The sequence below is a fragment of the Rhinolophus sinicus genome, linkage group LG07 (genome assembly GCF_036562045.2).
Source record: "Rhinolophus sinicus isolate RSC01 linkage group LG07, ASM3656204v1, whole genome shotgun sequence".
Lineage (NCBI taxonomy): Eukaryota > Metazoa > Chordata > Mammalia > Chiroptera > Rhinolophidae > Rhinolophus > Rhinolophus sinicus.
This window is the reverse complement of record NC_133757.1, coordinates 84,043,905-84,059,770: the sequence shown is the minus strand read 5'-3', so window position 1 is coordinate 84,059,770 and position 15,866 is coordinate 84,043,905. Positions and strand designations below refer to the sequence as shown.

Sequence of the window (15,866 nt, the reverse complement as noted above, 5' to 3'; positions counted from 1 at the left end):
AAAACATTTGCCAAGCTATACACTTAGGATTGTGTATATTATACCTTATTCTTTTAAGTTGGTTAAAAGAAGTGGGGCGTTCCTTTTGGCGCTCTATCTGTAAGGTTGGACTGACTTGGGCACAGAGTGGGCAGTGTGGTGGGTGACTCATGCACTCACTCACTTGCTGTTTCGAGTGCCCTGAGCTGGGCACTTCACATAGTAGACATATAGGAGTGAACAAGAACCTTGTTTACTGGTCTCAGAGTTTACCATCTAGCAAGGGAGATGGATAATATCAATATATACGTGGTGATAAACACTTTGAAGAAAATAAAGCAGTGTAATTGTATATTGCTCTTTAAGAAATGGTGGTCAGGGCAGGCAGGCCTCTCTGAGGTGACACTCGAGCAGAGAGCTGAGAGGAGGAAGTTCTGAGTATGGAGGGAAGAGTGTTTCAGGCAGACGGAACAGCCAGTGCAAAGGCCCTGAGGTGGGAGGGTGCTTGAATGAATGACTGTAATAAGGTGTGAAAGGACACAGCAAAGGACACAGCTGTATATCCTGGACTTACATCCTCCCAGGCCAGTAGCCCCAGCAGAAAGAACTTTCAGATGATCAGAGGCAAATCCCGATCTGCCATTCCTTTGGCCCATTTTAGTGAACTGTCATCTCCGAACCAGTCATTGGACCAGGGGAGCTGTGGGTTTCATGAGCCAGACCCAGGTGGAGGCTGGGAGGCAGGAACAAAGAGGAAGAGAGGTGGTTCCCCAAAGTCAGGTCTCGGTTCTCAGAACAAGGAGGTCCAGCAGGCAAGTCACAGGTAGCTGCTCTGTGGGATGACAGAGCAGGAACTAGGGCAGCAGCAAGGGTCCTGGCAGGTGAGGATGATGACCTGAAGGTGATTGGGGTCCCACACGTGGCCCAAATGATAGCATCACTGTGTGGCTGTGTTTTTCCCCACAAGTCTCAACTTCCTGGAGCTCAAATGATGTGGCCACAACCTAACTTTCACTCCATTTTTTCTTTTAATTTCTTAAAATTGTCATAAAATACACATAAAGTTTATCACTTTAACTTTTTTTTTTTTTAAGGAGGGTGCAGCTCAGTGGCCCATGCAGGGATCAAACTGGCAACGTTGGTGTTATCAGCGTCACACTCTAACCACTGAGCTAACCGGCCACCCCTCACTAAACCATTTTTAAGTGTAGTTTAGTGGTATTAAGCACATTCAGTCTATTGTACAACCATCACCACCATACATCTCCAAAACTCTTTCATCTCCCTAAGTGAAACTCCCCACTAAACAACTGCTCATTCCTTCTCCGCACCCGCCACTCTACTTCCTGTCCCGATGGATTTGACTCCTCTAGGAACCTCCTTTAAGTGGAATCATACAGTAGCTGTCCTTTTGTGACTGGTTTATTTCACTTCACATAATGCCTTCAATGTTCACCCATGTTGGAAGGAAGGATTTCCTTCCTTTTTAAAGCTGAATAATATTCCATTGTATGAATATACATTGGTTATCCCTTTACCCACTGATGGACACTTGGATTGCTTCCACTTTTTGGCTATTGGAATAATACTACGAACATGGGAGTGCAAACATCTCTTTCAGACCCTGCTTTTAATTGCTGGGTCATATGGTAATTCCATGTTTAATTTTTTTGAGGAAACACCATACCATTTCTCACTCCATCTTTTGGTTTAGTTTTCTTTGGGGCTGGTTTCATTCTCTGTCAAGTTCTTTCATCAAAGTATACCTCCTATCCCTCTAACCATACCTTACATTTCTCTGGCTTCAAGATCATTTCTCTGGCTTCTCTTACCCTAAAGTCCCAGGCCTAGTACTCACTGGCTCTGACTGACCAGATTTTGTCACTACTAAGCTACTCACTGTGGCCAAGTCATGGGCCTAATTTTGGAGTCAGGCAGTGGGGACCTGCCAACGGAACTACATATTTAGCAAGCTAGAAGGATGGTTCCCCCAAAACACTGTGGTCAACACATGTCTACTCTACTAAGAGGGTGGGAAGGCAGCTGACCTGGCTCAGAAAGCTTTCAAGGGGAGTTCTTGGGTGTGATCAAGGGAGTTGGGGGCAGGGCTGAAGTGGTAGAAATCTCTGAAGACAATGAGTGGAAGATGTTCATGAGGACATCAAAGTCCTACTGATGGCAAAAACTGTTTAGAGGGACTGCAAGAGGAGGGGACAAACCTTAATCTTCAACCAATGAAAGGGAAGGTGTAATAGGGAAGAGACGGTTATAGCTGGACGACAGGGGGTGTCAGTTAAGGCAAGGAGGTGACAGAATGGTTGTACATGCAGGGTTGTTAACCATGTCGTAATGGAAAGGCAAAGGTAGGAGGCTGGGTTAGGGTGGAGATACAGGGACGAGAGGACAGCTAGCCTCTTAGGTCTCCAACTTGTATGGTGACCAAGGAGAGAACACAGACAAGAAGCATGATAAATGCAGTGTCAGAAGTTGGGCTGAAAACCTCTTATCCAGCAGCTCCTGGTGAGTGCGGTAGGGTAGGGGTCGGCCCAGACAGACTGCACTTTTAAGGAAGTTGTGGTTTCCTCCACTTTAACTGCAACTCAGTGGATCCTCTGGATTTGATGGGCCATAAGTCCAGTACGTAAGAGTCACAACCATTAACTCTCCAGCATTCACTCCAGGCTGGTTACTCCAGCAAAGCTGAGGTTGAAAAACTCTCCAGATCTGTCCAGGGCTCCTCCATGGAGATTGTGGTTTGATCCAAAGTCGGCTTGAAATCAGGATCGTACCTGCCCCTTACTGTGCTTATTGCCCCTCTGATAGGGGTTGTCTTACAAGGTAAGATCCTTGAAAGCAAGTTCTTCATAAACGTTAACTGTGGGCCCCTCCCAAGAAAAGTTTTGTACTTGAGTCAGAAAACTAGAAACCTTCCCTGTTCTGCCACTTGGTAGCGCTGTTGGCTTAGTCAAGCTACTCTGTTTCGGATCCTGTTCCCTCCGGTCAGACACTGGTGATCTCTAACTTTAGTGTTAAAGTCAGTTGTCACCTTTATTATTAGTGACCTCGAACAATCTAAACTTACTTTAATCAACTGTCTGAATACATGCGCCATTAATTTTACCAAGCTTTTCTTCAATCTCAAGCTCTATTTGTTTAAGAAAGATCTCCAAGTTATGAAGGGAAATAAGATGCGAAATACAATTAAGCATCTCTGGGAGTAAAACATCTCTGGAGAGACAAAAAAACTTTACAATGGCTGCCAAGGAGGAGAGTGTCTGGGGGAGGAAGACTGTTTTCTCACACCCTTTTATATCACGTGAATAGATGATCCGTTCAAAATCCTAACTAGTGTAAATAAAAAAGAAATGCAGGTAGAGCATGCCCCCATTTCTGTAATATTTTTACACCTTACTTTTTAAATAATAGCAATCAATTGGGGACACTTGTTCTGCACAAAGAATTTTGTCAAGTGCTTTTTAAAAATATAATCATTTTGTGGATAAGGAAGGATAAGGAAACGGAGGCTTAGTCCTTGGCCAGGGGACTCAAACCTAGGGCAGGCACTGGATCTTGCATCCTTTACAAATTAGCTGCGCCGTCCCAACGTTTTTGCTAGGAAGACCCGCTAGTAGGCTGTAAGTTTTGAACGACTTCTCATCTCTTTCAGGTAGAAAACCTTTTCAACAACTCCTTGTTCCGGATCTCGGCAGCGTCTGAATCACAACCTCGCACCTGCCAACTTGCCTAGCAACGTCTGTCGAGCGCCAGCCAAATCCTGACACTGGAGGGGCGCGGGGCTTAGTTTAGGCACAAGTTGTATACATTGGGGATCTCACAAGGGGTCCGGGAGGATTCACCGACACGAGGCTTGCAAAGAAACGGTGCTCGGTCTATAGGACCTTTAGTAATGAGACCCAAGCTGTTGGCCGAGCGTCTGAGTCGCAGCACCGGTTCTCCAAAGAAGGGGCCGTGAATCCTCGTGTCAGGTCTCCTGCTTGACTGTGCCTCAGTTTCTATATTGTGCCATCTGCCCTGAGAACTTTGTAAGGATGACATGAGTTTCTAGAAATAAATGTCTGGTTGGTGCCTAGCACACACTAGGTACTCTATCTTTTGTTCTTAGCATTATGACCAGTAGAATTGCTTCCAGCTTTCCCACTCAGATGCTGTCCCCAAACTTTTTGTCAAAGGGACGCACCTGGGCAGCTGGGAAGCCCATTCCTCAGGAACATACTTCTGGGAAAGAGGTAGGGGAGGCTCAAGCCAGGCTGGCTGTGTGGCCAGGTCTTGAGCTGCTGCAGGCCTTGGAGACTTGGCCATTCTCCGGAAGCCACGTGGGCTGGGTGGCACTTGATGTCCTGGCACCAGCCTTGTGACTAGGTAGCCTGTGTTGATTCCCTTATCGCCTATGCCCGCCACGTTGGGTGAGCTGGCTGTCGTGCCCAGCCAAGCCAGAACCCAACGGCCACCTCCCCACTCCACCCCTGCTCTCAGCCAGGCCTAATGGCCCAACTTTTCCACATGTCCCTCCTACCATTGTCATATCTTTAGCTCTGCCTCTTCCAGTATCTGCCAAAGGAAATGCCTGGATTGGAGCCAGAGGGCCTTGGTTTGAGTCACAGCTTTGTCCCTCATCAGCTATGTGGTCTGGGCAAGCGGTCTCAGTTTGCCCCCTTTGTCAAATGGAACCACACTCCTGGTTAGTGTTTGTTGAAGCCTTGTACCCCAGACCTGTGCTAAGTGCTTTTTGAGTATCAAGTTCTGGCAACACCTACAAAGCAAATGCAAGTATTAGTCCCATTCTCCTGATAGGATAACGGCAGCCTGGGGAGGAAAAGGGCTTAATTGGTTTTCCCAACCGTATTGCAGGGGAATGAATGACATGCCTTACCATTTCTGGTTGTTACAAGGAGAGCACATGAAACATACTGGCACAGACTTGGATTCAGCAAATGTTGGTTCATGGCTTAGAGATCAGGAGGCGGCAAATTCCATAAAAGGCCAGAGAATAAAAATGTTCAGCTTTGCAGGCTACATACAGTCTCTATCACTGCTACTCAAGTCTGCCATTGTAGTGTGAAAGCAGCCAGACAGTATGAAGAGAAGCATGGCTGTGTGCCATGAAAACTTGATTGATGGCCACTGATATTTGAATTGCACATAATTTTCATATGACAAAATAGTCTTCTTCTTTTGATGTTTTTCAGCCATTTAAAAGTGTAAAGACCCTTTGTGGCTCTGGGTCATATGAAAACAAGCAGCGGGTGGATTTGCTCTTCTGGTGACATTTTGTCGACCCCTGGCCTAGATGGTAAAAACACTGTGATAGGCAGAATAATGGTCTTCCCCAAAGATGTCCACGTCCGAATTCCTGGAATTTGTGACTATGTTGCTTTACATGGCAAAAGGGAATTTGCAGAAGAGATTAAATTAAGGATTTTGAGGTATAGAGACTATCCTGGAATGTCCTTCAGCAGGTGAATGGTTAAACAAACCAAGGTACATCCATACCATGGAATACTACTTAGCAATAAAAAAGAACCAACTGTTGATACACAACTTGGATGAATCTTGAGGCAGTTATGCGGCATGAAACAAACCAATCATGAAGGGTTACATACTACAATTCCCCTTACCTAACATCCTTGGAATGCCAAAATCATAGAAATCGGGAATGGGGTAGTGTTTGTTAGGGGTTAGGCATGGGGGACAGTTGGAAGGTGAATGTGACTATACAGGGTAACAGGAGGGATCCTTTTGCCAATCGTCGGGATGTTACTGTATGAGTGAGTATCAGTATGGTGGTTATGACGTTGTACTCTAGTCTGCAAAAGGTTAACAGTGGGGGAAACTGGGTGAAGAGTACACTTAATCTCTGGTATTTCTTACAACAGGTGAAGTTACAATTATCTCAAAGTGGAAAGTTTTCATTTAAAAGTTCCCACTAAAATAATTTACGTCTGAGTGATAATGACTTTCGACAAGCAGGTTTTTTTTCTTAACTAGGGGGAAAACTGCTTTGAGAAAAGTAAAGAAGTTCAGTTGTATGCTACATTAGAAAATCCTCCAAGGCTTCCCACTGAGGATAGATGGATGGGTTGCCTGTTTCCCCAGCAGGTGTGGAAGATTTCCTGTGCTGGCTTCTTTCACCTCCTTGTTACCTGAACAGCATATTGGAAAGAGGGTTTGGTAATTCCCGCTTGGAGTCATGTTAAACCTTCTCCCTTATATCTAGGGTTTCCTGGCGGGAATTCGCTCCCGTTCTTGGGAATTGGTTCTTTACCATTCCTGAATCCTGAGATACAAACTGTTTTCTGTTCTCCACGATGAATCGTTTTCACAAAGTAGCGGCCGACACTACCAACCACCTGGGTTCAAAGAGCGGATTTTCCCGATTTCCCGACCAATTTTTCTCGGGATTTGGGAATGGGAAAGTGAAAAAAATTCCCTATAACAGGCAGGAATTCCCTCCCAGAAACCCCAGTTATATCCTCTCTCAGGCAAATTTTAAAACATTTCTATTGGTTCATCCAAGAGTAATTGAAATTACTCCTATGATAAATTGCATAAGTAGTTCTACAGTTGAAAAAGCATTTTCCCACATTGTCACCTTTAATCATTATTTGCATCTATGAGGCATTGGTTGTGTTTTCATGTCATTTGTGATCCAGCTCCAAAAAGGCAAGTGATTTGCTGGAGGTCCCACAGCTACCAGATTGGGGAGCCCAGGTGAATGCAAACCTGGGGCTTCTGCTCTAAGACCTGTGGGTGTTCCACAATGCCAGGGGGTTTTGGGGGGGTGGAATATTGGGGAACAGTGTGTTTCTCCAGGACCCATCAGCTCCAAGTCGTTGTCCTTCAATCTAGTTGTGGAGGGCGCAGCTCAGCTCCAAGTCCAGTCGCTGTTTTCTTTTGTTTTGTTTTTTTAATGGGGAAGGGGAACAGGACTTTTTCCAAGTCAAACTGTTGTACTTTTAATCGTAGTTATGGAGGGCGCAGTTCAGTTCCAGGTCCAGTTGCCGTTGTTAGTGGCAGGGGGCGCAGCCCACCATCCTTTGTGGGAGTCGAACTGGCAGCCTTGTATTTGGGAGCCTGCACTCCAACCAACTGAGCCATCTGGCACTGGCCCATGTGGGATTTGAACCAGCAGCCTTCGGTGTTAGGCGCATGGAGCTCCAACAGCCTGAGCCACTGGTCTGGCCCCCCAGTTACCGTTTTCAGTCTTAGTTGTAGGGGACGCAGCCCACCACCCTGTGTGGTTATTGAACTGGCAGCCTTGTTGCTGAGGGCTCACGCGCTAACCAGCTGAGCCATCTGGCTGCCCCTCTGGAAGCTCGGCGGCTCGTTAGCTCGTTGTCTTCAATCTAGTTGTGGAGGGCGCAGCTCACTGGCCCATGTGGGAATCGAACCGGCAACCCTGTTCAGAGCTCGTGCTCTAACCAATGGAGACATCTGGCCGCCCCAAGGAAGATATCTTTTTAACTAGTTATACACCATCTTCATCTTTTCATAAGAAAAAAGGATATTTTAACACTGAAGATATAGAAATAAAATTAAGCTTAAAGGGTGGCCCTTTACATTGAAAATATTTGTGAAAATCTTTATTCCTAACTTTATACCTCCCTATGAACCAATAAAGACATTGTTGGAGACAGAACTCGGAACTATTGCACTAGCGACTTGAGATTTGTGTTGGCCTAACGCATTTCTCAGAGTGCTGTCCTTAACCAGACGTGAGATGGGCATCTTCTGCCTGGGTTGCTTTGTTGAAATCATTTTCTGTGTGTCCTTGGTGTGAATCTATAAATGTTTATGGAATCACTAAAGAGTAGTACATGCCTATCATTTCACTTCATACCCCAGGGTAGGATAGTTCCAGACATCACGAAGCCAGGAGCTGGGTTGGGTCATTGTATATTTCAAAGTCTTTTTAGGACCAGCATCCACTTCAGGACAATTCCCCAGTGTTGCTGGGATAGCTGTAAGGTTTTGTGAAATACTCTGGAAAGGGGTGGTCCACCCTCTAAGGTAAATGGGGCCATACCTGTTAGGGTGTTGCCACTACACCTGTTCGTTCTACAAACATTTGCTGATCCACATATGCTGACTTGGGCATGTTTCTTTCCCTGCAGCAAGTGCCATGAACGTCATTCTAATTAGCGAGAAGTCAGAAAGATGGTCATCACGTTGCAAACATATGTTTTGTGGTTTAAACTTCTGTTGTAACTCCATGCAGTGGATGGGCTGGTTTTGAGAACAAAAGAAAGAAACCTGGTTCCTGTGTGTTAGAACATCTCCAACCATGCAGGTCCTGTTTAAAATCCTGACCCTTCACTGTCCACTCATTCCTCCCGTGGGCTAGTGAAAATTAGGCTTTCCTCGTGCCCAGGTTTGCATCATGAACAGGGTTGCAGGAGCAGCTGTGTGCAGCCATTCGGAGCTTTTGTTTAGTTAGGTTGCTGCGGGCAGTGGAGTGTTGCGTGTGTGGGTATTATGGCTTCTCGGTAGCTAGCAGTGTTTCTGGTTAAAAAAGTTTGATGAGGTTTCTGCTCATCCAGAAGACCTGTTTGTTAATGAGATGGATTCCCCGGTATTTAAGATCAGAGCAGCTGGCTTCAGAGAGGCTGGCTTGGTTGACAGATCTGGGCTCACACAGAAGAGATGCAGGAGGTGGGTTTTGTTGCCCTGCAAAGGAGTGTTGGCTCCAGTTCTAAAACATTTGTTTTAGTTCAGGTGATGAGTACTCTTACTCGCTTTGTCCACCTGCATCAGGAGGCATCACCACCAAGGCCTGGTCTAGGAGGAGGGCTCAGGATGAATGGACCACAGGTGGGCCAAGAGGGGTGGTCAGAGCCAGCCACAGTGCCGGGAATCCCATCAGGGGTCCCTTCTGGGCCTGCCTGTTGGAGCAGAGGCACACCCCCGTTCCCAGTTTTAAACTGAGGTGAAAACAGCAGATGGAAATCTACATGCAGGACATTTGCTGAAAATAGGTGCATTTGAGGGGTGTGTGTGTGTCCGGAGACACTTTGCATTGGCTGCCATTTTGACACAATGAGTATCTTGATCCCCAGTGGGAGGAGGAGGCGTTTTTCTGCTGCTCACCTCTACTTGTCAGATGGTGTTTATAGCAGCGATTCCCCACACCAACTGGGTGTACTTCAGTACCTTTCAAAGTAATTTTCCGAGCATGGAGTTGGGATGCAGACATCTCCAATGGTGGCAAATTAGTGTGTTTTTTCTAATTTTTATTTTTTGAAAGATTTTACTGGGGAAGGGGAACAGGACTTTATTGGGGAACAGTGTGTACTTCCCAGGACTTTTTTCCAAGTCAAGTTGTTGTCCTTTCAATCTTAGTTGTGGAGGGCGCAGCTCAGCTCCAGGTCCAGTTGCCGTTGCTAGTTGCAGGGGGCACAGCCCACCATCCCTTGCTGGAGTTGAACCGGCAACCTTGTGGTTGAGAGGATGCGCTCCAACCAACTGAGCCATCTGGGAGCTCAGGGGCAGCTCAGCTCAAGGTGCCATGTTCAATCTTAGTTTCAGGGGGCGCTGCCCACCATCCCTTGCAGGACTCGAGGAATTGAACTGGCAACCTTGTGGTTGAGAGCCCACTGGCCCATGTGGGAATCGAACCAGCAGCCTTTGGTGTTAGGAGCACGGAGCTCTAACCGCCTGAGCCACGGGGCTGGCCCTCGCAAATTAGTTTTTTTTTAAGTATCGTTATGGACTCATGGATTTGCATAAACATGATGTGCTGAATCAGTTTTATATATTTGAAACATGAAAAATTCAAACATTTTATTATGAAAAATTCAAAGGTGACACAGTTTTACAGTGACCACCTTCCTGTGTACACACCCTAGGTTCTGCCAGTGACATTTGACTGTACTTACGTTTCACACATCTGTTCATCCATCTGTTCTGTTCATTTTTCAGTATTTTTATGATGCATTTTAGAGTAAGTAGCAGAAAGTTAACACTCTTTCCTCTGAATATTACCTACAGTCCAGTATTTACAGGTTTTTCTTTTGAAGTAATGCACATGTCTTGAGTGTACCATTCAATGAGTTCTGACCATTGCATACACCCAACCCCTACCAAACGTAGACGGTGACCAACAGAAAGCACCCTTGGGCTACTTTCCAGGTGTTCCCTGCTTCCGTTCCCCAAAGGCAACTGCTATTCTGAATTTTTTCTCATCTATTAGTTTTGCCTATTCTAGAACTTTCATATAGGTGGAAGGTGTTTTTTGTTTTTGTTTTTGAGACTCAGTTGCCTCAGATGTAGTGGGACAATCTCTGAGCGTTTTCTTGCTTTCGGACACTGCAGTGTGACTGACCCGTGCCCATCTGGTACAGTTCCTGTCTCAGGCACTGAATCAGCCACTTCTTCCAGGAGCTCCTTTTAGTAGATTTTAGACAACATCAACCCTACAAAGATCTGAGCCACCTGGAACCTTGATTTAAGCTGTGTTATTTTTTGAAATGGCTAGATTTGATATTTGAGGAGGGATGTGAGATGAATAGGTGGTACAGTGTTTCCTCGAAAATAAGACCTAGCCGGACAGTCAGCTCTAATGCGACTTTTGGAGCACAAATTAATATGACCCGATATTATATTATATTATACTGGATCTTATATTAATTTTGGTTCCTGCACCTCGTCAGACTTGCACGGAAGGAGTTTGTCCTTCAGGATGTGCTAGCTGGCCGCGTCTTAGGAAACGGGACTTGCGGGCCATGTCCCACCAGGTAGTCCAGGGCCTGGCACGGAGGAGGTACACACTGAGTACGTGTTGAATAAATAATTACGTCTTTAAACATCAGCTTTTGTTATCAGATTGATGAGGTTCCAGTGTAGATATGGCCAGAACTGGTGGCTGTTTAACATGGGTTCTCGCCATTAGGCTATGATTCCTGGAGGCCTGCTTCTTGTTGGTTTAGAATTGGTTTTCTGAGCTTTGGTTTGATTTTTAGATTACCTGCCATGGTTGCAGTTTGTAAGAGTGCTTAAGTTTACTGTGCATTAGAAAAAAAATTTATGGAAATTGTCAAATACATGCAAATGAATCCCAATATACCCATCCCCCAGCTTCAGCAGCTATCAATATTGTGTAGTCTTGTTTCATCCCTCTCCACTTCCTGCCTCACTGGAGTATTTAAGAGCAAATAGTAGGAATGTGCTTTTAGCCATAAAATTATTTTAAATATGCATCTAAGGTAAAGATGTTCTTTGCGAACACAACCACAGTATCATTTGTTCCTGACTGAACTGTGATGATTCCTGACCACAGAAAGCGCTTTTGCATGTGCATCACTCACCACTAGCTCCCGCAGCAGCCTGTTGGTGTAGATCGGACTGTGGGATCTGCGCTTCATGCGTTGCATAGGTTGACTCATTCACTTTTCAGTCTCCTGCAGAGGAATAGCGGCTGCTGCTTCGCGTTGCAGGTATAGAAAGAAGCTCCAAGGAAGCTTTAAGGCCACATGGGTACTGCGACTGGGCAAGCAGGGTTTCAGACCCAGGTGTGTGTGGAAGCTCCCACTTGGTGACAACCAAGTGGCTCACCAAGAGCCCACGCACAGCCAGCAGCTGAGCCCAGGGACTGGTCCTCCACTCCCCTCTCCCCTTCCTTCTCCCTCCCCTACCACGAAGCCTTTGATCCCTGAAGCCTTTGATCCCTTCGTCTTGTCTGGCTCTGCAGGGGCATCACCTTCAATTCCATTCTTAAATTTTTAAGTTCTACTTTGGAACCTTTAAATTTTTTATTTTGATTGCTAGGTCATCCTGAAGAATTGTGGGAAATTCTTGTTTTGGCCAATCACATCGATGTTTGTCCTAGAAGTGGCTGCCTTTCCAGGATGAGCCTGCTGCCCTGGCTGGTAACTGGCTTAGATTGAAGGAGCTGGCTGCTAGGTGGTTGGCATGCGATGGGTGCATTCATCTTTTGCATGTCATGATGATGGGTTTTTTTGTTCTTATTTGGAAGATTTCATTGTGGACCAGACTATTTGCACAGAGTGGGAATTGAGTAGGTTGTAGTCAGCATGCTATTTAAAGAGTCCAAAATTATAGTTATAATTGCGTTTGTCTTGAAGACTTCTATTGTGCATTTCAGTTGTCTCGGCTTCTGCAAAGCTGAACCCACAGGTGTGTCCATGTGGTTTAGTGGTCACATCCACCTGATGTTTCAGAAGGTTCTTGGCCTTTCCAGGTTGTAGAGGCCTTTGGGGCCCTGTGTCTCCTGCTTTCCTTATTGTGTCTTCATTATCCTCAAGGACCAGAGCTCCTTCCTTCTCCAAATACCACAAGATTTTGCTGAACATTTCTACCTGTACCATTTTTCTGGAGGCTTGTTAATATTTTTGTTTTTGTATTTGTAAGAATTGGCATACTTTATATAAGAAATGTTGAAAGACAGAAAAAGTAAAAATCATTTGAGTGTTGTGGGCCTGAAGTGAGACTTGGTTTCCAGAAACCAGTTTTCATTTTTAGGCAGTTTTATAATTGGTTGTTTATACCTTGGCTTAGTGGTGGTTACTTGGAAACAAAGATGTGTCCTGCTGTGCTAACAGGGCTCCTTCATGAGGCAGCACCGCTGTCTGGCTGCTAAAATTCATCCATCTATGAAATACTTGAAACTAAAAAGGTTTTCTGATCTTATAGATAGCCGAAGTATTGATAACACCAAGGAAATCTGTCATAATTTGAAAAGATAAGCAAAATTTGATTTCCAGACACTACCGAAGAAATAAAAATGGTAAGAAAGTTGTTTTTTAAATCATAGATGCTATTTCTTCGTTTGTGTACAAGTATTTGTAGTATTGCCTCAAAACGTTTGATTCTGTCATTTTTCATTAGACTTTTTAAATTATACTGCATAGTGTAACAATTAAATTACCATAGAAATGTATAATTACCCCCTTTCCCCACTGCCTAGAGAAAGAAAGGACACTGTTATATTTGGTGTACTTTTCTGACCTTCATTCGTGTTCATATACAGTAGTCCCCTCTTATCTGCGGCTTTGCTCTCCGCGGTTTCAGTTACCTGTTGTCAACCGCAGTCCAAAATTATTATACGGAAAATTCCAGGAATAAACAATTCAAATTCACCTCACTTCATCTCATCACGTAGGCATTGTGTCATCATCACATCACAAGAAGACGAGGAAGGGTGAGTACAGTACAATGAGATATTTTGAGAGAGAGAAATATCACATTTACATAACTTATAGCATATTGTTATAATCTTATTATTTATTGTTAATCTCGTACTGTGCGTGACTTATAAAAAACTATCAGAGCTTTATACACACAGGACAAAAACACAACATAGTATATATAGGGTTCAGTACTACCTGAAGTTTCAGGCATCCACCAGGGGTCTTGGAATGTATTCCCGCGGATAAGGGGGGACTACTGTAATCTTATTTTCACACGAATGATAAAGCATAGTTATGAGTTGTGCAGCTTAAAAGATAAGTGGTGGGTTGCTTTGTCTCTTTGCATTGTTTTTTACTGAGTTTCCACATTTTCAGCGTCCATTGCGAATTTTTGTGAATGATGATCGCCATGTGATGGCAAAGCATTCTTCCGTGTATCCAACCCAAGAGGAGCTGGAGGCAGTCCAGAACATGGTGTCCCACACAGAGCGGGCTCTCAAAGCTGTGTCCGACTGGATCGATGAGCAGGAGAAAGGCAGTAGCGAGCACGCTGAGTCTGAGAACTTGGACATGCCCCCGGAGGACGAGACCAAAGAAGGGGCAGGGTAAGTTTGAAGTTTTATGGGTTTCTTTTTTTTCTTTTTTCCCCCTAGGGAGACTGGCCAGTGTAAAGGTGAGCATCTTCTTTTCTAAAGAAACTCCAGCCTCTCTGGGTCCTCTGGGTTCTGGCTAGACTGAATCCCTCACCATGCATTGATCTGTCCCTCAGGGAGCAGAAGCCAGAGCATATGACCAGAACCCTGCGGGGTGTGATGCGTGTTGGCCTTGTGGCGAAGGGCCTGCTGCTCAAGGGAGACTTGGACCTGGAGTTGGTGCTGCTATGCAAGGAGAAGCCCACGACCGCCCTCTTGGACAAAGTGGCTGACAACCTGGCCATCCAGCTCACTGTGAGTGACGGCCTCCACTGGGTGGGGCTGGATGTTGCTTAGTGGGGATGGGGGCAGAGGAGGCGATGCCCAAGTGTGCCGTGCGCTACGAGGCACTCTCCAAACCCACCCTCGCACCTGTTAACTCGCACGCCTTCAGGATGGGTAACAGGCAGGATGCCCCAGAGCCACCAAGGTTCTGTGGACAGCGGCTGGCAGACTGCGATGGCCCCCGGCTGCCAGAGCGCGGTTCTAGGACCTCCCTGGGCGTGAGCTTCACATCCAGACACCATTGAGTAGAGGAATAGATTGTACAATGGTTAGCTCTTCCTCCCCGATCCAAACCTGGCCATAAACAAAAACTTTCTAAAACCATTTTAAGGAGTGGCCGGTTAGCTCAGTTGGTTAGAGCGTGCTGCTGAAAGCATCAAGGTTGCCAGTTCGATCCCAGCGTGGGTCACTGTGAGCCACGCCCTCCTTAAACACAACAGCAAAATACCAGTTTGTTTCATTACAAAAGTATTGCAGAAAGAATAGCCTATGACATTTCTTGAGCATTTACTGCACCCCATCCTAGGCCAGGCGTGCTCTTCACAAGTATCATTTCATCTTCACAACGCTCCTCTTAGGGCTTTATCGTCTAAGTATTTGAGAAGATATAACTAAGGTGCAGGAATGCTGAGTAACTGACCCCAGCATCCCCAGTTGGTGAGTTCTGGGCTTCATCACGGCCACATACTGCCTCTTGGGGACACAGTCACTCTGGATTTAATGACAGGATAAGTAAAAGAAGAAAGGAAAAACAAAAAAATCTCATTCCTTAGGAACACTATTCACTTTTTTATGTAAGCATGCATTCTGTCGCATGTGACTAACAATTTAGGTTTCAGGACAAAGGTCAGAATTGAAATGTGGAACTAATGCAATATAGTAGATACTTTTGGGGAGGTATTTAAGATGAATCCCTAAGCTTTCCTGTTTTAGTACTAAGTAATTTTTAACTTAATTTTATCCTCGTCTATAAAAAGCATACTAATTGAAGAAAATTAAGTTGGTGTGTTTCTAAACGAAGGACAATTTTTTATAAAGAGTTGGTTCTTTAGAGAAAGATATAAATCAAGTGTATTTTTGTTGATTTAAGTTAGTGTTTCTTTATGGCAGTTTTGTCCCCCAGGGGACCTATGGCAGATTCTGGGGACAGTTTTTGTTGTCACAGTATGACGAGTAGGGGTGCTAATGGCATCAGTTGGGTGGAAGCTGGAGATACTGCTCATCATCCTACAATACACAGGACAGCCCCACGCCCTAGAATATTCCGGCCCGAAGGCCAGTACTGCTGAGGGAGAGAAACCCCAGTTTAGATTTTTCAAAGTGCGGTTGTCCTCCCCACAACGTCATACTTTATGTTTACCTTTTTAAAAAACCATAAAAGCTTGAATTTTCTTCATCAAGGTATATAAGTGGTACAAAGAAGAAAGCAGAAGTCAGACTGTTGTAACCATCCTTGTAGACACATTCATTTGCAGCAAGTACATACTTTAATATGCAACATGTGATACAAACTACTTCACACCATTTTTACTCCACACAACTCCTCCAGGTGTGGAAATAGCGGTGGCTGGATGCCCATTCTGTGCTGGGCACTGCTTTCCATGTAGGGCCTGCTTGAAGCCTCCTGCAGCGTTGTGGTGTAGGTTATGTCATTAAGTCTATTTTACAAATTAGAAGCCAGTCTTAATGAGATTAATGCTTTGTCCAGTTATGCAACCAGCACATGACAAAATGAGGATTCATACTC

At 45.1% G+C, this 15,866-nt stretch overlaps 1 protein-coding gene across 8 annotated transcripts in view; it reads left to right on the top strand.

Annotated features, from left to right (window-relative positions):
• The window catches only part of ILF3 (interleukin enhancer binding factor 3), a 42,424-nt gene that overhangs the window by 11,178 nt on the left and 15,380 nt on the right, over positions 1 to 15,866 (top strand). For 6 of the 8 annotated variants that reach the window (XM_019744944.2, XM_019744943.2, XM_074338184.1 and 3 more), the window contains exons 2-4: positions 12,646 to 12,739; positions 13,518 to 13,747; positions 13,912 to 14,089. In XM_019744944.2, the coding sequence (XP_019600503.2) occupies positions 12,737 to 12,739; positions 13,518 to 13,747; positions 13,912 to 14,089 (411 nt within the window). In that variant the 5' untranslated portion in view covers positions 12,646 to 12,736. Of the gene's footprint in view, positions 1 to 11,760; positions 11,862 to 12,645; positions 12,740 to 13,517; positions 13,748 to 13,911; positions 14,090 to 15,866 lie in introns of all 8 variants that reach the window. The other 2 variants (XM_074338183.1, XM_074338182.1) reach the window with 1 other exon arrangement.